This window comes from Choloepus didactylus, chromosome 1 (genome assembly GCF_015220235.1).
Source record: "Choloepus didactylus isolate mChoDid1 chromosome 1, mChoDid1.pri, whole genome shotgun sequence".
In the NCBI taxonomy this organism is placed as follows: Eukaryota; Metazoa; Chordata; class Mammalia; order Pilosa; family Megalonychidae; genus Choloepus; species Choloepus didactylus.
The window spans coordinates 87,508,136-87,531,336 of NC_051307.1; the positions used below are offsets into that span (position 1 = coordinate 87,508,136).

The following is a 23,201-nucleotide window of genomic DNA, read 5'->3' on the forward strand; positions in this document are numbered from 1 at the left end:
TCTAGGAGTTTTATGGTACTGTCTTTTATATTGAGATCTTTGATCCACTTTGAGTTAATTTTTTTGTAGGGTGTGGGGTAGGGGTCCTCTTTCATTCTTTTGGATATGGATATCCAACTCTCCCAGCCCCATTTGTTGAAAAGACTGTTATGTCCCAGTTCTGTGGCTTTGGGGACCTTATCAAAGATCAGTCAGCCGTAGATCTGGGGGTCTATCTCCGAATTATCAATTTGATTCCATTGATCAATATGTATATCTTTGCCAGTACAATGCTGTTTTGACTACTGTGGCTTTATAATAAGCTTCAAAGTCAGGGAATGTAAGTCTTCCCACTTTGTTTTTCTTTTTTAGAGTGTTTTTAGCAATTCAGGGCATCTTCCCTTTCCAAATGAATTTGATAACTAGCTTTTCCAAGTCTGCAAAGTAGATTGTTGGAATTTTGATTGGGATTGCATTCAATCTGTAGATGAATTTGGGTAGAAGAGACATCTTAATGACATTTAGCCTTCCTATCCATGAACATGGAATATTTTTCCATCTTTTAAGGTCCCTTTCTATTTCTTTTAGTAGAGTTATGTAGTTTTCTTTGTTTAGGTCTTTTATATCTTTGGTTAAGTTTATTCCCAGGTACTTGATTTTTTTAGTTGCTATTGAAAAATGGTATCTTTTTCTTGAATGTCTCTTCACTTCATTTCTAGCATATAGAAACATTACTGACTTATGTGCATTAATCTTGTATCCCGCTAATTTGCTAAATTTGTTTCTTTGCTCCGGTAGCAGTATTGTCGATTTCTCAGGGTTTTCCAGATGTGAGATCATATCATCTGCAAATAATGACAGTTTTACTTCTTTACCAATCTGGATGCTTTTTATTTATTTTTCTTGCTGGATTGCCCTGGCTAGCACTTCTGGCACAATGTTGTGTAACAGTGGTGACAGCGGGCATCCTTGTCTCATTCCTGATCTTAGAGGGAAGGCTTTCTGTCTCTCACCATTGAGTACTGTGCTGGCTGTGGGTTTTTCATATATGCTCTTTATCATATTGGGGAAGTTTCCTTCAATTCCTACCTTTTGAAGTGTTTTTATCAAAAATGAATGTTGGATTTTGTTGAATGCTTTTTCAGCATCTATTGAGATGATCATTTGATTTTTCTCTTTTGATTTGTTAATGTGTGGTAATACATTGGTTGATTTTTCTATGTTGAGCCATCCTTGCGTACCTGGAATTAACCCCATTTGGTCATGGTGTATGATTTTTTTAATGTGTTTTGGATTCAATTTACAAGTATTTTGTTGAGAATTTTTGCATCTGTATTCATTAGGGAGATTGGCCTGTAGTTTTCTTTTTTTGTGGCATCTTTGCCTGGTTTTGGTTTTAGATTGAAGTTAGCTGCATAAAATGTGTTAGGAAGTATTCCATTTTTGTCAATGTTTTGAAATAGTTTAAGTAAGATTGGTGTCAGTTCTTTTTGGAAAGTTTGGTAGAATTCCCCTGTGAAGCCATCTGGCCCTGGGCATTTATTTGTGGGAAGATTTTTGATGACTGATTGGATCTCTTTGCTTGTCGTTGGTTAGTTGAGGTTTTCTGTTTCTTCTCTGGGCAATCTTGGGTGTTAATATGTTTCCGGGAAATTGTCCATTTCCTCTGCATTATCCAGTTTGTTGGCATTTAGTTGTTCATAGTATTCTCTTATAATTTTTTTAATTTCTTCAGGATCCGCAGTAATGTCACCTTCCTCATTCATTATTTTGTTTATACGGATCTTCTCTCTTTTTGATTTTGTCAGTTTAGCTAGGGACTTGTCAATCATGTTGATCTTCTCAAAGAACCAACTCTTGATGTTATTTATTCTCCCTATTGTTTTTTTTCCTCTATGTCATTTATTTCTGCTTTAATCCTTGTTATTTCTTTTCTTCTACTTGGTTTAGGATTGGTTTGCTGTTCATTTCTAGCTTCTTCAGTTGCTCCATTAGTTCTTTGATTTTAGCTCTTTCTCCCTTTTTGATGTATTTGTTTAGTGCCATAAACTTCCCCCTCAGTGCTGCTTTTGCTGCATCCCATAAGTTTTGATATGTTGTGTTCTTATTTTCATTTATTTCTATATATTTAGCTGTTTCTCTTGCTGTTTCTTCTTTAACCCACTGATTGTTTAGGAGTATGTTGTTTAACCTCCAGGTGTTTCTGAATTTTCTAAGTCTCTGATGGTTATTGACTTCTAATTGTATTCCATTATGGTCAGAGAATGTGCTTTGAATAATTTCAATTTTTTTATATTTATTGAGGCTTGTTTTATGTCCCAGCATATGGTTTATTCTTCAGAAAGTTCCATGAGACTAGAGAAGAATGTGTATCCTGGTGATTTGGGATGTAATGTTCTTTATATGTCTGTTAAATCAAATTCATTTATCAGATTGTTTAGGTTTTCAATTTCCTTACTGGTCTTTTGTCTGGTTGATCTGTCTATAAGAGAGAGTGATGTGTTGGTGTCTCACAATTATTGTGGAAACATCAATTGCTTCCTTTAGTTTTGTCAGTGTTTGTCTCATGTATTTTGTGGCACCATGATTGGGTGCATAAACATTTATGATTCTTATTTCTTTTTGTTGAATTGCCCCTTTTATTAGTATGTAGTGGCCTGTGTCTCTCAGAACATCCTTGCATTTAAAGTCTATTTTATCTGAGATTAATATTGGTATTCCTGCCTTCTTTTGGCTGTAGCTTGCATGAAATATTTTTTTTCATCCTTTCACTTTTAATTTCTTTGTGTCCCTGTGTCTAAGATGAGTCTCCTCTATGGAACATATTGATGGTACATATTTTTTGATCCATTCTGCCAATATATATCTTTAAATTGGGGAGTTTAATCCATTTACATTCAACATTATTACTGTGAAGGCATTTCCTTGAATCAGCCATCCTATCCTTTGGTTTATGTTTGTCAGATATATTTTATCCCTCTTTCTCGTATTGTCCTTTAATGAACCAATACTGAATCTCTTTAGTACTGAACCTTTCTCCATCTCTCTCTCTCTCCTTTCTTTGTTTCTCTGTTGGTAGGGCTCCCTTTAGTATCTCAAGTAGGGCAGGTCTTTTATTAGCAAAATCTCTTGGCATTTGTTTGTCTGTGAAAAGTTTAAGCTCTCCCTCAAATTTGTAGGACAGCTTTGCTGGATTAAGTATTCTTGGTTGGAAATTTTTCTCGCTCAGAATTTTAAATATGTCGTGCCATTGCCTTCTCACCTCCATGGTGGCTGCTGGGTAGTCAGTACTTAGTCTTATGTTGTTTCCTTTGTATGTGGTGAATTGCTTTTCTCTTGCTGCTTTCAGAACTTGCTCCTTCTCTTTAGTATTTGACAGTCTGATCAGAATATGTCTTGGAGTGGATTTATTTGGATTTATTCTTTTTGGAGCTCTCTGGGCATTTATGCTTTGTGTGTTTATGTTGTGTAGAAGGTTTGGGAAGTTTTCCCCAACAATTTCTTGGAATACTCTTTCTAAACCTTTACCCTTCTCTTCCCCTCTGGGACACCAATGATTCTTATATTTGGATGTTTTATTTTATATATCATATCCCTGAGGTCCATTTCAATTTGTTTTAAATTTTTTCCCCATTCTTTCTTTTGTTCTTTCATTTTCCATTTTGTCGTCCTCCAGGTCACTAATTCATTGTTCAACTTCCTCTAGTCTTGTGCTGTGAATATCCAGAATCTTTTAAATTAGGCCACCAGTTTCTTTTATTTCCATAAGATCGTCCATTTTTTATTTACTCTTGCAGTTTCTTCTTTATGCTCTTCTAGGGTCTTCTCCATGTCCTTTATATCCTGTGCCATGCTCTTGTTGTTTGTCTTCAGTTCTTTGATTAATTGTTCCAAGTACTTCATTTCCTCTGATCTTTTGATTTGGTTGTTTGGGTTTGGGTTATCCATATTGTCTGGTTTTTTCGTATGCTTGAAAATTTTCTGTTGTTTTTAGCCTCTTGGCATTTGCTTAACTTGATAGGGTTCTTTTAGGATATGTATACTGATTCAAAGACTTATCTCTAATTTGTCAGATCTACAGCTTGGTGTTGTACACTTTCTCTAACCAGCAGGTGTCATCTGTGAGCCACCTCTTCCCCTCAAGCCAGTTCTCCCCAACTTTGTCTGATTCTTGTGGGGGTCCAATTGGTGCACCAGGTTTGAGTGTGTAGTTGGTGCTCTCCACCCTGAATGTGGGGCGTGTTTCTGAGCGATTAGGGAGGGAGGGCAGCTTTAATAATCAAATCTCCCAGGTGTTCCTGGAGCTATAAGGCTGTCGCAAGAGTCTAAACCTTCAGTTCAGTCTCACCCCAGATTGTCTCTGCCACTGACCCACAAGTCCTTGGTATTGGCATATGGTCCCTGGGATTTCCGAGTGGGTCCAAGTCGTGCCCTTCTGGGGCCTCTGCTGAGGGAAGGCTGTGCTACATCACAAGTGTGTGCCATCCCTCAGTTAGTAGTATTTTAACATTCTTTTATCAAAAGTAACAAATGTACTATGCCAATACTATGTGTCAATAATGGAGGGGGATGGTTAGGAGTATGGGAAGATTTGAGTTTTCTTTTTTGTTTTTATTTCTTTTCTGGAGTAATGAAAATGTTCTAAGAATTGAAAAAAAATTAATTATTGTGATGGGTGCCCAGCTGTATGATGATACCATGGGCAATTGGCTGTGCACTTTGGATGACTGTATGGTATGTGAACAATCTCAATAAAATTCAATTTAGAAATAAAAAGTCTTCACCAAACCCTTCATCACCTAGATTTTCCCTGTGTTTTCATACTGACGTTTTATGGCTTGCCATTTTACGTTTAGGTCCATGTTAAACTAATTTCTGTGACGTGTAATGTCACATTATTTGTAGATTTTTTGTTTTTTTGTTTTTTGTTTTTGTTTTTTTGTTTGTTTGTTTGTTTGCATGTAGATGTCCAGTTCAAGTACTGTTTGTTGAAAAGTCTCTCCTTTCTCCAGTGAGAGATAGCCTTTTCTTCTTTGAAATGATCAGTTGACTTTGTTGCATGAGTCTTTCTGGGCTTTCTATTCTCTTTATTGATCTGTTCGTCTTCTCTTTACCAGTATCATATTTTCTTGATTACTGTAGCATCATAGGAATTCTTGAAACATTTTGTGTGTATCCCCCAGTTTTGTTCTTCTTCAGTACTGTGTTAGCTATTCTAGGTCTTTTGTCTTTCCATATAAACTTTAGAATAATTTTCTCAGTATCTACAAAATAGCTTTCTGGGATTTTGATTGGTATTGCATTAAATCTATTGATCAAATTGGAAAGAATGGACATGTTTAGAAATTGAGTCTTCCTATTCCTGAATTGGAATATTTGTCCATTTGATTTTTTCATAAATTTTTTGTTTTCTACATAGAATTCATGCCTGTATTTTGTTAGAATTCTCCATAAGTATTTCATTTGGGGGCCAGTGCTATTGTAAATGATATTGTATTTTAAATTTCAGATTCCAACTGTTCATTGCTGTTATATGGTAAAACATTTTTAAAATATATAAACCTTATATCCTGCAACCTTGCTATAATCACATAGGTTCCGGGAGCTTTTAGTTGATAGTTTGGGATTTTCTACATAGACTGTCATGTCATTATGAAAAATGGAAGTTTTCTTTCTTTCTTCCCAATCTGTATATCTTTTATTTCCTTTTCTGGTCTTATTGCATTAACTAGAACTTACAGTAGGATTTTGAACAGGATTGGTAAGAGGTGATGACATCCTTGCCTTGCTCTCAGTCTTAGGATGAAAGTATCTAGTTTCTCTCATAAAGTATGATCCAAGCTGTAGGTTTTTTGTAGATGTTCTTTATCAAATTGAGGAAGTTTCACTCTGTTCATAGTTTTTTGAGAGCTTTATCATGAATGTTGGTTTTGTCAGATACTTTTTCTGCAGCTATTGATATGATCATATTTTTCTACTTTAGCTTGTCAGTATGGTGGATTATCTTGATTGATTTTCAAATACTGAGATAGCCTTGCATTCCTGGAATGACCCCCCCCCCCCTTTTCTGGTGCATAATTGCTGAATTGTACTTGATAATCTTTTGTTAAGGACTTTTGCATGTGTATTCAAGAGGGATTTTGGTCTGTAGTTTTCCTTCTTTTTACTATCTTTATCTGGTTTAAGTCTCTGGTAATGCTATCTTCATAGAGTGAAATGGAAAGTGTTCACTCTTGTATTTTCTGGAAGTCATTGGTAGAATTGATTTTAATTCTTTAAAGGTTTGGTAGAATTCTCTAGTAAAACCATCTGGACTCGGAGATTTTTAAATTATGAATTCAATTTTCTTAATACTATTCAAAGTATCTATTTGAAAATGAGGGAATTGTGGTAGCCTGTGCTTTTTGAGGAATTTGGACATTTCATCTAAGTTGTCAGAATTATTTGTATAGAGTTGTTATTATCCTTTTTAAGTCTGCAGGACCTGTAGTGATATATCATTACATTCATCATATTGGTAATTTCCTCTGTTTTGTTTCTTGTCAGTCTTGCTAGAGAGTTGTTAATTTATTGAACTTTTCAAGGAAACTGCTTTTTGTTTCATTAGTTTTATTTTTTTCTGTTTTCAATTTCATTGATTTCTGTCCTCATTTTTATTTCTTCTCATCTGCTTTCTTTGGGTTTATTTTGTGCTTATTTTTCTAGGTGCTTGAGGTAGTGTTTAGATATGGATTCAATACTTTTCCTCTTTTCCAATATAATCAATTAGTTTTATAAATTTTCCTCTTGGCAGTGATTTACCTGTTTCCCACAAATTTTGGAATAGCGTATTTTTGTTTTCATTTACTTCAATGTCCTTTTTTGTTTCCCTGGAAATCTCTTCATACACTCATAGATTATATAGAAGTGTGTTGGTTTGTTCCAAGTATTTGGAAATTTTCCTTTTTTTTTTTTTTCTTTCTGATTTCCAGTTTGATTGTGTTCAGAGAAAATACTCAGTATATTTTGAATCCTTTTATGTGTGTTGAGGTTTCTTTATATCTTCTTACCTCTCTTGTTTATAATATGTGTCTTAAATTATTTCCTCTCTATGTATTTATGACCACATAAGACTATTTTAATTTTTGCTTCAGCCACCAAACTTAATTTAGGAAACTCAAAAGATGAAGGAATATATATTGTATTTCCCCATATTTTTACTCTCTCTTGTTTTTTCTTTACACTTGATAATCCAAAATTCCATCTTTTATCATTTCCTTTCTGTTTAGTGAACTTGCTTTAGTCATTCTTTTTTTAATTTTTAATTTTTTTTTCATTCTTGTCTTTATTACTTATCTGCTCATACACTGGATAAAGGGGATGTCTGTCACAAGGTTTTTACAATCACACTGTCACAAGATGAAAGCTATATGATTATACAATCATTATCAAAGATTAAGGCTACTGGATTACAGTTCAACAATTTCAGGTATTTCCTTCTGTTTAGCCATTCTTTTAAGGTAGGTCTTTAAGTGGCAAATTCTTAGTTTTTCTTCATCTTACAATGTTAAGATTTCCTTCTTATCCCTGGAGGATTTTTTTCACTGGAGGTATAGTACTGGGTTGACAGATATTTTCTTTTAGCACTTGAAGTATTCTACTTTCTTGTAATCTCAGTGATTTCTGATGAGAATCCATTGTCCTTCAAATTTTTCATCCTATAAATGTGGGTGGTGTCATTTCTTTCTTGCTGCCTTCAAGATTTTTTTTTCTTTTTTTTTTTCTAGTTTTCAGATGTTTGGCTATGATCTTTATATTTTATTTCTTTGGGTTTATCCTGTTTGGGTTTGCTGAGCTTATTTAAACTTTTTGGTTTATTCCTTTTGCAAATTTGGGAAGTTTTCAACAATTTTTAAATATTTTTTTTCAGCCCATCTTTTCCTCTCTTTATGTGACTGTTGACATGATGGTTAGATATTTTGTTATTGTCTGACATTTCCGAGGTTCTGTCATGGTGTTTTTTTCAATATGTTTTTATATCTGTTGTTCATATTGGGTGATTTCTGTTTTCTGTTTTTGAGAAAACTGATTTTTTCCTCTCTCCCCTCCATTCTGCTGTTGAGCCTGTCCATTGAGTTCCTTATGTTGGCTATTGTGTTTTTCAGTAGTAAAACTTTCATTTGGTTCATTTTTTTATATCCTATTTATTTGCTGAGACTTTTTATTATTTTGCCCATACTCTGTATTTTTTTCATGTTTCAAATATGCTTGTAATTGCTCATAGAAGCATTTTTAAGAGTGCTCTTATAAAATATTTGTCAGAAATTCAAACCACAACTTCCAGTACAATGTTGAAGAGCAGTGATGACTGCTCTTCCTGATCTTATAGGGAAAGATTTCAGATTTCAGTCTTTCACCATTGAGTATGATGTTAGCTATGGGTTTTTCATATATGCTTTTTATCATGTTGAGGAAGATTCCATCTATTTCTAGTTTTCTAAGTGTTTTTTATCAAGAAGGGTGTTGAATTTTGTCACATGCCTTTTCTGCATCAATTGAGACAATCATGTGAGTTTTTCCTTTGTTATGTTAATGTGGATGTTGTGTATTACATCTATTGATTTTCTTATGTTGAGTTGAACCACCTTTGCATATCTGGGATAAATATCACTTGATCATGGTGTATAATTCTTTTGATTTGCTGTTGGTTTGTTTTCCAGTATTTTGTTGAGGGTTTTCCTTCTATATTCATACAGGATATTGGTCTGTAGTTTTCTTGTGGTATCTTTATCTGGCTTTGGTATTAGGATGATGTTGGCCTCATAGAATGAGTTAGGGAGTGTTCCCTCCATTTCAGTTTTTGGAAGAGTTCGAACAGGACTAGTGTTAATTCTTCTTGGATGTTTAGTAAAATTACCCTTTGAATCTATCTGGTACTGGACTTTTCTTTGTTGGGAGGTTTTTGGTTACCAAGTCAATCTCTCTACATTCATTGGTCTGTTGAGATTTTCTTTTTCTTTTTGAGCCAGTGTAGTATGTTTCTAGGAATTTGTCCGTTTCATCTAGGTTATCTAATTTGTTTGCATACTGTTGTTCATAGTATCCTCTCATGTCCTTTTTATTTCTATGGGGTTGGTAGTAACATCCCCCCTTTCATTTCTGGTTTTAGTTATTTGTGGCTTCTTTATATTTTTGCCAGTGTAGCTAAGGTTGCTGATATTTTTTATCTTTTCAAAGAATCAACTTTTGTTTTGTGGATTTCCTCTTATTTTTTTATTCGCTATTTCATTTATTTCTGATCTTTGTTATTTCTTTCCTTCTCCTTGTTTTGAGGTTTGTTTGGTCTTCGTTTTTTTCCTAGATTCTCCAGCTGTGAGGTTAGATCTTTGCTTTGAGATTGTTCTTCTTTTTTAACATAAGCATTCAGAGTTATGCATTTCCCTCTTAACCTCTACTTTTGCTGTATCCCTTGTTTTTTTAATCCGTTATCACATTTCTGTAAATTTTTTTTTTTATTAGTGAAGTTGTGGGTTTATAGAACAATCACGCATAAATACAGGATTCCCACACACCACCCCACCACCAACACTTGCATTAGTGTGGGAAATTCGTTACAGTTGCGCATCCCATAAGTTTTGATATGTTGTGTGTTTATTTTATTTTGCCTCAAGATGTTTTCTAATTTCCCTTGTGATTTCTTCTTTGACCCATTGGTTATTTTAGGGTGCATTGTTTAATTTCCACATATTTTTGAATTTTCTGTTTCTCCCTCTGCTATTGATGTCTAGCTTCATTCCATTTTCATCAGAGAAGACACATTGTATGATTCCAATATTTTTAAATTTATGGATAATTTTTTTTATGATGTAACATATGGTGTATCCTGAACAATGATCCATGTACACCAGAGAAGAATGTGTATTCTGCTGCTATTGGGTGACATGTTCTATATAGGTCTGTTATGTCTAGTTGGTATATAGTATTGTTCAAGTCTCCTATTTCCTTTTATTGATCTTCTGTCTAAATGTTCTATCCATTATCAAAATTTTCTATAGACATCTCCTAATATTAATGAAAGAACTTTCTATTTCTCCCTTCAAATCTGTCATATATTTTGGTGGTTTACCATTGGGTGCATATACATTTACAATTGTTAAGTCTTCCTGTGGAATAAACCTCCTTTATCAGTATATAGTGACCTCTTTGTCCCTTGTAATAGTTTTTGACTTGAAGTCTATTTTATCTGATCTTAGTCAAGTTACCCCAGCTCCTTTCAGTTATTATATGTATGGTATAATTTTTTCCACCCTTTCAGTTTCAACCCACTTGTGTCTTTGAATTTAAGGTGAGTCTTTGTAAACAGTGTATAGTTGTGTCATGCTTTTTTACCCATTCTCCAATCTGCCTTTTGACTGTAGAGTTTAATCCATTTACATTTAAAGTAACTACTGATAATGCAGGGCTTTCTTCTACTAATTTGCTATTTTGTCTTTGTAAATCTTATACCTTTTTTGTCCTTCAATCCTTCCATTATTGCTCTATTTATTGAATTGTACTATTTTCAGTCCCTTCTCATTTCTTTCTGGATATATTTTTCATATATTTTCTTTGTACTTACAATGGGTTTAAAATTTGACTACCTAAATTTATAGCAATGATGTATGATTTGATACCAACTTGATTTCAATAGCATACATAATCACTGTTCCTGTACCCCTTTGTCCCCCAACTTTTTGTTTTACTTGTTACAAATTATATCTTTATACATTGTATACCCCAGCCATAACTTTATCATTACTTTTTATGCATTTGTACTTTTAAACCTGTAAGAAATAAGATGCTGTGTTGCATACCAAAAACTACAACACAATAGTACTGGCATTTATTATTAACCATATGTTTACCTTTACTAGAGGTCTTTATTTTTTTATCTTGCTTTGATCCACTACCCAGTATCCTTTCCTTTCAGTTTGTTTTCTTTCTTCTCCTTCTGGGACTGCCATAATTCATATATTGGTGCACTTGATACTGTCCCACAGGTTTCTAAGGCTCTATTCACTTTTTTTTTTATTGTGGAATGTAACATATTTACATAGAAGTGATAGCTTTCCAAGTGCAATTTAACAAGGAGTTAGAGAGCAAATTTCAATGAATGTTAAGGGTTACAGTTCCACAGTTTCAGTTATTTCCTTATTGTGAAATATGCAAAAAGGTGATAACTTTCAAAGTATGATTTAAGACATAGTTATATAGGAAATTTCCAAGAATGTTATAGGTTGCAGTACTATAGTTTCACAGTTATTTCCTTATTGTGAAATATAACACATACACAAAAAGATGATAACTTTCAAATTACAATTTAACAAGTGCTATATAGCAAATTTCAAAGAATGTTATGGGTTACAGTTCCATCATTTCATTTCTTTCCTTCTAGCTATTTTAATACCCTAGCAACTAAGAAAAAGAAAATTACATCGAGATTCAGTATTCATAATCCTTTGTTAAATTCTATCTTGTCTGTTGCTACTGCTTCCTCTAGTTTAATCACTTTCCCAATCTTCAGGGGTGTCTAGGCAGTGACCACCCTAACTTGTTCATGTTGAAAAGGGGTGTCGACGTTTTGGGAAAAGGGGATGTTTCTGGTTGATATTCTTGAAGAGGCTGTTGCCTCTGGGTTTTGGGACTTAGTTGGCATAGGAGCTCTCTGGAGGATTTACATTTCTGAAGAATAAACTTAGTGAATGAAACTTTTATAGAGTGTTAGATAGGGACCTGAGTATTCTTTAGGGTTTGGGGACTACTGTTGACTTTGGCTTGTCATAATGTGGTCATTTGGGATCTCTAGCTGAAGCTTGTATGGGAGTAACTTCTAGGACAGCGTCTCAACTCTATTTGAAATCTCTTAGGCACAGAAACTATTTTGTTGCCTTTCTTTTCCCCCTTCTGGTCAAAAAGACATTCTTAACACCTTGATGCTAGGGTCAGGCTCATTTCCAGAATCTGTGTCCCACATCACTAGGAAGACTCACTCACCTGGGGGGGAGGGGGGTCCTGTCCCACATCGGGGGAAGAGTGATGAATTTATCTGCAGAGTTTGGCTGAGAGAGAGAAAGTCCACATTTGAGTAACAAAAGAGGTTCTCTGGAGGTGACTCCTAAGCATAATTATAGGTGGACTTAGCCTCCCCTTTACAACCATAAGTTTCACAAGAGCAAGCCTCAAGATTGAGGGCTTGACTTATAAAGTAGGGGATTTCTAATTTCACATAGCATATGTTCTGTCCATGATAATCAATCAGTATCTCATATTATCATCAATTAGTTGTATAGTTCTCATCACTCTTCATTTTAAACAACCTCATGGCCCAAAGCACCCTATAGCTCTTTTCACCCCTTAATTAGTTGTTCCTTGTGTTTGTGTGGTAGTAAGGTATTCCTATTAATTATAGGTACATTTTTCACATAGGGGTGATGATTGTTAATGGGATTATAAGTATCAGAGCTGCATTGAAGGTAAACAGGATTGAAAGGGGTTGCTTAAAGGCATGTATCCCACAGATCAGCACTACAAATATAGATAGGTGCTTGTGTGATATACTTCTAAGGTATGACATTGGTACAGAGAGTTCACAGCAAAGTGGTATATGGGAAAAATCTATTTACTTTTTAAAATTCTTTGTTCTTTCTGCTCCCTAGCCTGAATACTTTCAGTTGCCTTATCTTTGAGGTCACTTTTTCTGTCTTCCACCAGCCCCAATCTTCTTTTGAAATATTTTAGGAAATTTTTTATTTCAGTTATTGTGATTTCTCAACTCCAGTAATTCTGTTTGGTTCCTTATAAAATTTTTCATCTCCTTATTGAGATTCTCATATTATGCCTTCATTGTTCCTTATATCCTTTAGTTCTTTCTGCATGTTTTCCTTTATCTCCCTTTGCACATTTGAGAATCATGTTGAGAATATGTCCAAAATCTGGTCCTCTTCATTGATGATTTATGGAGTTTTATGTTGTTCCTTTAGATGTGCCACCATTTCTTGTTTCTTTGTTTGTCTTGTAATCTTTTATTCCATGCCGTGCATTTTAATATTTTAAAGTGTTAACTCTGGGATGCAGTCTCTGAGAAGTCTGTTCTGAAGTTCTTGACCAACTAATGATATGACAGAGACTTTCTTGAATGTCAGGAACAAGCTAAAAGAAACAAACCAAAGCAAAAATCACCTTACACATCTTTGCAACTTGGCTCTACTTTGGCTGGTGGTCTCCCTCAGAGCTTAGCCCTCTTATCAGGAATATTAGCCTAGGTGAATATGAAGTTCAGGGTCTTATCTGAGCCTTTGTGGAGACTTGGAACCTGATTTTTTTTTCCCTGGGCTTTTGCTTTATCATGGCCTTAGGAATTCCCCTATTTATAATTTACAGTAGTTTAAATGCCCCATCTACTCCTTTTGAAATAGACTTTCACCCCCTCCTATGCGCTCTATTGTGTGACTTACTACAGGTAGTCCTTTGTCCCAGTCTGCTTTGACTTAATTGTTTCCTAAGCTGTTTTAGGTGTCAGCAAGCTGATTTTCTGCCCTTAGGACGGATTCAGGTAGGTCAAGCCCAAGACAAGTTTCCTAGGTCAGTTTTTCAGACTTCTACTAGATAGATTGGCACTGACATATAGGTACCAGAGTAAGCACATAGGAGTAACTCAGTGGTAGGCTAGGCTGGCTCCATACTACACCAGCTAATGATATGACAGAGAGACAGTGGGGGACAGAGCAGCAAGGTTACCGAGAGCTTCTCCTGTGCCTTTTGTAGTTGCATGTCTTGATTTGGCAGTGAGATTGTTTGGAGGCTTTATGGACCCTAGAAGATCATGTTCTTAAAGCTAATCGATTCCTGTGTGTGTAAATCTATTGTGGATGGGACCTTTGGACTAGGTTGTTTCCATTGAGGCATGTGTCAGGTGGGTCTTAATCCTCTTACAGTAGTCCTTTTGTGAGAGGATGAAATTTAGATAAAGACACAGAGAGAAAGACACAGAAGTGGAGAGAGGAAGCCAGAGAAACAGAGAGGAAGCCACTGAAGCCAGAAGCTGGAAACAATAAAACCCAGAAGAGAAGGGAGAGACTGGTAGACACCACCATGTACCTTTCCATCTGACAGAGGAGTCCAGGTATCATCTTTTGTTTTGTTTTGTTTTGTTTTTTTATTTTTTTTAAATCTTCATTTTATTGAGATATATTCACATACCACGCAGTCATGCAAAACAAATCGTACATTCAATTGTTTACAGTACCATTACATAGTTGTGCATTCATCACCTAAATCAATCCCTGACACCTTCATTAGCACACACACAAAAATAACAAGAATAATAATTAAAGTGAAAAAGAGCAATTAAAGCAAAAAAGAACACTGGGTACCTTTGTCTGTTCATTTGTTTGTTTGTTTCCTTCCCCTATTTTTCTACTCATCCATCCATAAACTAGACACAGGGGAGTGTGGTCCTTATGGCTTTCCCAATCCCATTGTCACCCCTCATAAGCTACATCTTTATACAATTGTCTTTGAGATTCATGGGTTCTGGGTTGTAGTTTGATAGTTTCAGGTATCTACCACCAGCTACCCCAATTGTTTAGAACCTAAAAAGGGTTGTCTAAATTGTGCATAAGAGTGCCCACCAGAGTGGCGCCTCGGCTCCTCTTGGAATCCCTCTGCCACTGAAGCTTATTTCATTTCCTTTCACATCCCCTTTTTGGTCCAGAAGATGTTCTCCATCCCACGATGCCAGGTCTACATTCCTCCCTGGGAGTCATATTCCACGTTGCCAGGGAGATTCATTCCCCTGGGTGTCTGATCCCACATAGGGGGGAGGGCAGTGATCTCACCTTTCAAGTTGGCTTAGCTAGAGAGAGAAGGCCACATCTGAGCAACAAAGAGGCACTCGGGAGGAGGCTCCCAGGCACAATTACAGGAAGGCCCAGCCTCTCCCTTGCAGCAACAGTCTTCCCAAGGGTAAATCCTGTGGTAGAGGGCTCAACCCATCAAACCACCAGTCCCCTATGTCTGTGGTCATGTTAGCAACCAGGTATCATCTTGATGATGATGCCTTGATTTGGACGTTTTCATGGCATCAGAACTGTAAGCTTATAAGTTAATAAATCCCCATTGTAAAAGCCAACTCAGTTCTGGTATATTGCATTTCTGCAGCTTTAGCAAACTAAACACCAGTTATTGCAGCCCTCTATTTGTTTTCTATAGATTTGAAGAAGGGTATTGTTTTTAAGTTCCTCTGCCTCTTTTGCCTGAGAGGGTTGGGAATAATGGCAGCCCTCAGAGCTGGCCCTAGCAATCTGAAGTAGTTTATCAAAAGCAATGATGAGTTATCAGACCACATACCCCTTGGAGTTTGGAGGGCTAGGTTTTTATGTCCCACCCTAGTACCAGCAAGCTGTACTAGGAGCCAGGGCTGTAGTCTCCAGTGCAGGGGAATGATAGCTGTAGCAGGGAGGGTGAAAGCCACCATTATTGACACAATTTACCAGCCTCTTCCTCTGGTTCTTCCTTGGATGCTTCAGTGTTTTAGACGCCAGGGTTTCATATGTTGATTCAGACACTTCTTGCCAGTTCAATAGTTGTAGCCTAATTTATTTTTGAAGAACCATAGTCCTTGGAAAGTTGATTCATGTTTAACAAAAATTTGCTTCTTTGTAACTTCTTTATACATTGTTCCTAATTCTATTATCTGTAGCTATGTAAAAGGTCTAATCTCTCTTCTAAAATGAGACCAACCAAATTACCAGTTAATCAATTTTTCCTCAATCTAATTTGATTAGTAACTCAACCATACTTAATATATGATTTTCAAACATTTCACCATTCCAGTCACCATTCTCCAAATATACCTCCAGTTTGTTAGTTTCTTTTTAAACTGTAGAATCCCAAACTGAACAAAGAGAAATGTGATCTAATAAAGTGGCTGTAAGTGAATATATACAACATAAGATTATTTAAATTTTTTTAATCCTTAGTTATACAGTGATACTGTTGATACACATTGAACTTAAGGCCAACCAAAATTCCCACTTTTTTTCCTCCTTGAACCATTGTTAAACCATGTCTCCCCAATAACATAGTTTCACAGTAGATATTTTTTAAAACCAAAATGAAGAATATTCTCTATATCCTTATTAAGATGCTTTTCTTTTTAACCTATGGTATATATGGTATTATATATATATATATATATATATATATATATATATATATATATCCAATTATATCATTAAATATCTTGCTGTATTTTTCAGAGTGGATGAGAAAATTAATCAGCGTATATTGTTTCTGTCTGATGATTGGTGTTTCCCAGTAGAAGGTGATGGGATTACCAATTTTAAAATTTGGATAAGAAAGTATAGGGAATGTAAATCTTGGTAAGTATGGAATAAGATGCTTGACTTACAAAAGACTTGTACAGCTGATTAAGAAAGAAGTTAGAGAACATTAGATGATTAGGTGATTATTTCAAGAACAGATACAGCAAATCAAACAGCTCAGTCTTCCAAGACAAAGCTCTTAGTCTTTTGCTATTTAAGTTTTAATGAGGTAATAATTGTGGGTATTTATTGCAGGAAGTGTGTTTTGGACTTTACTTTCCCTAAGTGATTTAAAATAATGAATTTCCATGGTCCAATTCTGCTAAACAATTTTAAATTTTAAAATTAACAATTTTAAATTTTGAATTCCCAAAAGGCTAGAATTGTGCCTTGTAATTATTGTATCTCTAGCATATAGTACCTGTGAAGTTTGTTAAATAAATGAATGAGTCAGTACTTTTAGTATAACATTTGACAATACGTGCTAAGAATTCATAACCATTCATGAAGTCTTTGATAATTTGTATGTCTTGCTTGTTCAAAGCAATTTTGTAATAACTGTAATTCTATAAAAAATGTCATGAATTATACAGATATAATATGAAGAAATAATATGCTGAAAATAATCAAGGTAAAGTCAATTTTCTGTGATTCCTGATGCTGAAGAAAAATATTTCAAAAAAGTTCTCTTGATAATTTCAGCTGGTACATTTTACATAATACTACCTAGCCCAATAAAAATGGAAAAAAATTAATGATTTAGATTACAGTCATCAAACTGTATCCTACAGGCCAAATATGGCCAATGGCCTGTTTTTGTAAATAAAGGTTTTTTGGAACAAAGCTATGCTCCTTTGTTTATGCATTGTCTATGGCTGCTTTTGCACTGTAACAGCAGAGTTGAGTAGTTGCAACAGAGGCTGTATGGCCTTCAAAACCTAAACTAATCCCTATATTTTAGCCCTTTGCAAAAAAAAAAAAAAGTTTGCTGTCCCCTTACTTATATTATTATTAAGTCATATCAGTAATTTCAGAGATTTGACTTATTTTTAAAATTTGACTTATGTTAGGTTGTTTTCCAACTAATGCCAGGCAATAAATTGAATAAGGTTTTCACTGACTGATTGGTTGGTTAATGGCCCATTGAGTGGGCCTTTCATGTGATTTAAATTCATGTTATTGAAGTTAACTGAATTTCTGGTTATCTGTTTAATATTGTCTCTTGTGTTGTAATATCAGCTAAGTGCAAGTTGTCCAAAATCATCAGATACTTTTTCTTAAAGTAATTTTATTTCTTTATTCTTTAAATATGACTTTTAGTTTTTCCAATAAAATTCCCACATATAAGTCTTGAACTTAAGATGCTGATAGAATCTTAGGGTAGCTATCCTTTCCTTTCTCAAGCTAATGTTGTTGGTCTTGTTCTTTTTCTTCTTATCATCATCATCATCATTATCCATCATTATAATCACCAGTATTACTAGCTGATTATTGGGGGGTTGCATAGCCACAAAGACTTTATCCCTACCACTAATAAGATAGTAATTAAGATTCTTATCTAGAAACATGAAGAATATGTAAGCAGAAGTCATTCAACCACTGAACAATGTGTGTTAAAATGTGATTCATAAATTATCTGCATCAAAATCACCTAAAGAATTTCCTAAAGTTCCTAAACTTTAATATGCTATGAATGTCCTGGAGGTTCTTGTTAGAATGCAATTTCTGACTCAATAAATCTGGGATGGTGCCTGAGTTGCTGAATTTCTAATAATCTTCCTTTTGATGCCCATGTTGCTGATCCATGGATCTTACTTTGAATAGCAAGGACTGAGGATACTTGTTGAAATTTCAGAGTAATATGCCCCATTCTAGGCCTATGGAGTCACAATTTATGTGACTAGGATAAGGAAATATGGATTTTAATGGGATTCTTATGTACATCACAATTTAAAAATTGTTGCTATAATTTACTTGTTCTTAATTGTAGTTGTGAATCAAAAATCACCTGAAAACAGCATTCCCTAGACATTATCTGAGAACTAGTGATTTATCATCTCTGGCATTTGTATTTTTAACAGGCAGAATAATTACACACCTGATTCTGAATATAACTGGGGTTGAAAAACACGATTATAAATTTTATAAAAGGGACTGTAGTCTTGGGTGGATTACCTGAATCATGGTGCCTGAAACTCAAGGATTTAATTGAAAAACAGGCAAAAGATAGGCGTAGTATTGAAATATGTTAAAACTTGGGGAAAAAAGGACTTTGGAGGAAAAAAAGATTTAAAAATTCAAATTTCCTATTTATTATATCTTTAATTTTAAACCATTTACTTTGTTAAAATATATATTTGGTATGTGCATTATGACAGTTTTGCTCAAACTGGGGTCTATGGACACAATATTGTGGTATGTGAATTTTCTACAATTTCTAATTATAATATATTCATTTTATATTATATGATGTGAAACATTCAAATCATTTATGCAAAAATGTTGTCATACAAGTTCCATCTGTGAAGTTAAATTTGTATTTACGCTTGTATTGGTGCAAAGCAGTATTATTTCAATCATTACAGGTTAATAAAATGGTAACAGAGGTGGCATATGCACACAATTTATGTATTTGTTCTAGTTTGCTAATGCTGCCAGGATGCAAAATACCAGAAATGGGTTGGCTTTTTTAAAGGGGGTTTATTTGGTTACCCAGTTACGTCTTAAGGCCATAAAGTGTCCAAGGTAATGCACCAAGAATCGGGTACCTTCTCTGGAGGATGGCCAGTGGTGTCTGGAAAACCTCCGTTAACTGGGAAGGCATGTGGCTGGTGTCTGCTCCAAAGTTCTGGTTTCAAAATAGCTTTCTCCCAGGACATTCCTCTCTAGGCTGCAGTTCTTCAAAAATGTCACTCTTAGTTGCTCTTGGGGTGTTTGTCCTTTCTTAGCTTTTCTGCAGCAAGAGTCTGCTTTCAACAGCCATCTTCAAACTGTCTCTCATCTGCGGCTACTCTCTCACCTTCTGTGCATTCTTCAAAGTGTCCCTTTTGGCTTAGCAAGCTCGTTCCTTCTGTGTGAGCTTATATAGTGCTCCAGTAAACTAATCAAGGTCCATGCTGAATGGGCGGGGCCACACCTTCATGGAGATTATCCAGTGAAAGATCTAGCCCACAGTTGAGTGATCACATCTCCATGGAAACATCCAATCAACACCAATATGTTTCCTGCCCACACAAGACTGCATCAAAGATAATGGCATTTTGGGGGACATAATACATCCAAACCAGCACAGTATTCTTGACAAATTATTGTGAAATTACTTAATGATGTACCATGTATGGAAAAAAGTATTAAAAGCAGTTTGAGTAGATGAAAGGGGTGAGAAAAAACCACAGTGTATGTAGAGATATACTAAACTCAGAAGAACCTGTGCAGTCAGAACCACCTTCATATTGTGAGGTTATTTTATTTCTAAAAAAGTTTCGTCTGTTATATACCTTAATGTTGCTAATATGAATGCTAGTTGTAGTTTTAATATTGTATATAATTTGTAAATTTTGTTTGTATATGATAGGCATAAGTGGGAGGAACATATCTGATTTTATTTTTGTATCGATAAATTATAGAATTTTTAAAAGTCAAAAGTGATGATCAGCAAACATTTTTCAAAAGTCTGTACATTATTCAGGCTTGAAAAATGTGTTTTGACCTTTAATGGTTTGATTCACAACAACTTTCTTCATTAGCCTCCTTGATTTCCCTTATTAGAATTAATTCCTCCTTCCCTGTGAACCCTTTATATCAATGAACACATTTTACTTTTTCTTGTTTACTTGTCATATCTCTCCTGTTAGTACTCTTTTTGAGGAAAAATGGTTGTCTGTTGTAATCTAGGGCGGTACTTTTTATAATTATTCAGTGAAAGTTGAATGAATGGATGCACGGGCGGAAAGGTAGGAATGTCTTAGATAATTTACTATAGAAGAATAGTAGTTAATATAAACATAGGACCAAGATTATTTTTCCAAGCTTTGCATATAACAGAAAAAATCCTTCCGTAGCAGGTAGTGGTGGTATAACTATGTTACAAATTAAGGTATAACTATTAAATACAATAAATTAAGTTATATAAGAGTATTGGTTAGTCACTTGTTAGGGTTACCAAATACACATCACAAATGTAATCACTCTCCGTTCCCTTACTCACCTATATCAACCATCCCAAGTAAGTCACATTACTCTTTTTCACTGAATTCGGATAAAGTCTAGGAATTTTTCTTCCGTTTCTTTCTTTCTTTTTTTTTTTTAAAATATGTCCTCTACCCATCCCAAGGCCTCTGGCAACCACTGATGTATTGTCTATCACTATAGTTTTGTCTTTTCTAGAATATCATATAAATGGAATCAAAGAGTATATAGTATTTTGTATCTGGCTTCTAGATTTCTAGAAATCTTTTTAACCAGTTGTAACCATTTCCCATCATTTGGACATTGGATGTAAGATGAAACTTTTTTGACATTACGTCTAGTGTCTCTTCAAAGGATGGGGGGAGAAAACAACAACATAAGTATTGGCTCAAGGAATAGTTCTGGCTCTGTTTTGATTTTCTTCGTGTATTCCAAATTGTTAGAGTATGGTAAAGTCTGTCTATATCTGGGATTCTACCTCTTGATTCAGGTCTTATTACTGAAACCTGGCAATTCTTAGACTTTTCTTGTTAACACTGGAAATGATATGTAATATTGTAGTTTGCTCTTTTTCTACCCAAACCCCTGTATTTGTATCTTTTATGGAATTACTGTTTTCTCTACTTTCCCTGTGATACAGAAAGGGTCATCTTAAACTCTTTTTAAAATATGTTTCATCTTCCTACTTAGACTGAATTTAAAACTGATCTTTTATTGCCTAGAAACATAACCATCAGGTTATTTACTGTGAAACATCATTAAATATCCCTTGGCAACGGCAAAGCTAGACTTTGTGATTTAATCAAGATGTCCAATATCATATAAGTTACACTTGAATTAGATTGTCAATGAACTCTGTTAAGTGATTATGTAACAGCAGGACTTGTAGTTTCTTGGATATAGTGTCTGGGGGTGCTTTTAGCAGGATTCTTTTGAATAGATGAAATTTGGTTCAGAGATGTAGGCTGTTAAATAATTCAACAAACCCAAATGTGAATACAAACTGGACAAACTGGATGTTCACTCTTATATAAAGGGATACAAAATGTAATCTTGTTGGAAATTTAACATTCATGTTCTTTTTACTTTTCATATTGGTCTGTCTGCCTGGTGTCAGAATTCTGTTCAGCTCTCCTAATAATTTACCAGCTCCTCTTCTGAGTAAACTCTAGGAAATATTATGACTCAGTAACAAGTTGTGGCAAGGGATGACTATGAATTTCCTCATTTCGTTTTTAAGCAGATTAAGGAAGCTTGATTAGGCCAAACTAGAAAGAGTGGTGATGCTGCAAATAGAAGACTCTGGTAAATTCCCAGATTTCATATATAGGTATCACGGTTGCTCTGGCTAATGTACAGATTCCCAGAGCTGGTAAGAAAGCCGACTGTGGAGATGAGGGCAGAACAACAACAACAACAACAACAACAACAACAACAAAAAAAACTAAGGGAAGAATACAGTGGACATCTGACCTTCTAGGTTTTCTTTATACTACTTTGGTGCCAAATATCTGAATGAAAGGAAACAAGTTATCACCTCAAGCAGACATAGCTACCACCTTTCTGTGAACTCTGCAATTTATGTTTCATGTGTACTTAATTTTCATTTGAAGTGAATATTATCTAAAACAAAGAAACAGTTTAGCTTGGTGGAAAGATGGTAATTGTTGCAGCCAAACAGGATTGGATTTTAAATCCAGTTTCGCAGCTGTCAGTCTTAGACAAGTAAAACAATTCTTAGCCTCAGTTTTCTCTTTGTGAAATAGAAATACATACCTGTTTTGAAATGTTGTTTCAGAAATAGAACTAATGTGTACTAAGTGCATATCATATTTCCTGACCTATATTAGGCACTTATTTAATAATGGTTAGTATTATCATTGTTATTTTAGTGATATATTTTTCATATACCCTCGATTTTTCATATACTCTCTAGACTAATTAAATGCTAATTGAGTATATAATATATAAATTTTATTATTTTTATAGCTATCACTACATAATAAGTATAAGGAAAATTTAATGCTTACCAAATATAAAATTTAGGTATTTTAATTGTGATTTTCTTTCTTTCAGAATTACTTACTGTCATCTACCTTTCCAGAGTAAATGGCTCTATGTTGGAACAGAAAGAGGAAATACACATATTGTAAATATTGAATCTTTCATTCTTTCTGGATATGTTATCATGTGGAACAAGGCAATTGAACTGTAAGTTTGTACTTCAGTATCATTTTATTTGGCTTAAATGTTTTATATAGTCATGTAACATTTATATAGAATTATACATGTTTTATTTAAAACATCTATATCTAACTTATGATTAATTTGATTGAAAAGATAGCTAAAATAATTTGAAACCGTAAAGACTTTAAATGTTGCTGTGTTAACAATGTTGATTTTAGTCTTTCCAAATACCATAAATAACTAAGGCTATGTATGCAAAATTTGATGATAAAATAGTAAGTTTCATTCTACAAGGTATACTTGGAAATCATCCTTTACTTTAAAGTCATCCTTAGTATAGGCACTTCTAGTAAGGATGACAAGTAGATTATGACAGCATTTGTTTTTATGCAAAAATAATCATGATCAGTGCACATTTTTTTTTATTCTGATAGCTTATTCTTCTCTTTCTCATTAGAATATTATTCTGCATTCAAAGGAAAAGCAATTTATCAATACCATTCA

At 34.5% G+C, this 23,201-nt stretch overlaps 1 protein-coding gene across 8 annotated transcripts in view; it reads left to right on the forward strand.

Moving 5' to 3' along the window:
- STXBP5L (syntaxin binding protein 5 like) overlaps positions 1-23,201 on the forward strand; it is a 553,599-nt gene that overhangs the window by 221,511 nt on the left and 308,887 nt on the right. For 7 of the 8 annotated variants that reach the window (XM_037836387.1, XM_037836395.1, XM_037836407.1 and 4 more), the window contains exon 6: positions 22,587-22,721. In XM_037836387.1, the coding sequence (XP_037692315.1) occupies positions 22,587-22,721 (135 nt within the window). The remainder of the gene's footprint in view (positions 1-22,586; positions 22,722-23,201) is intronic. The other variant, XM_037836421.1, reaches the window with a different exon arrangement.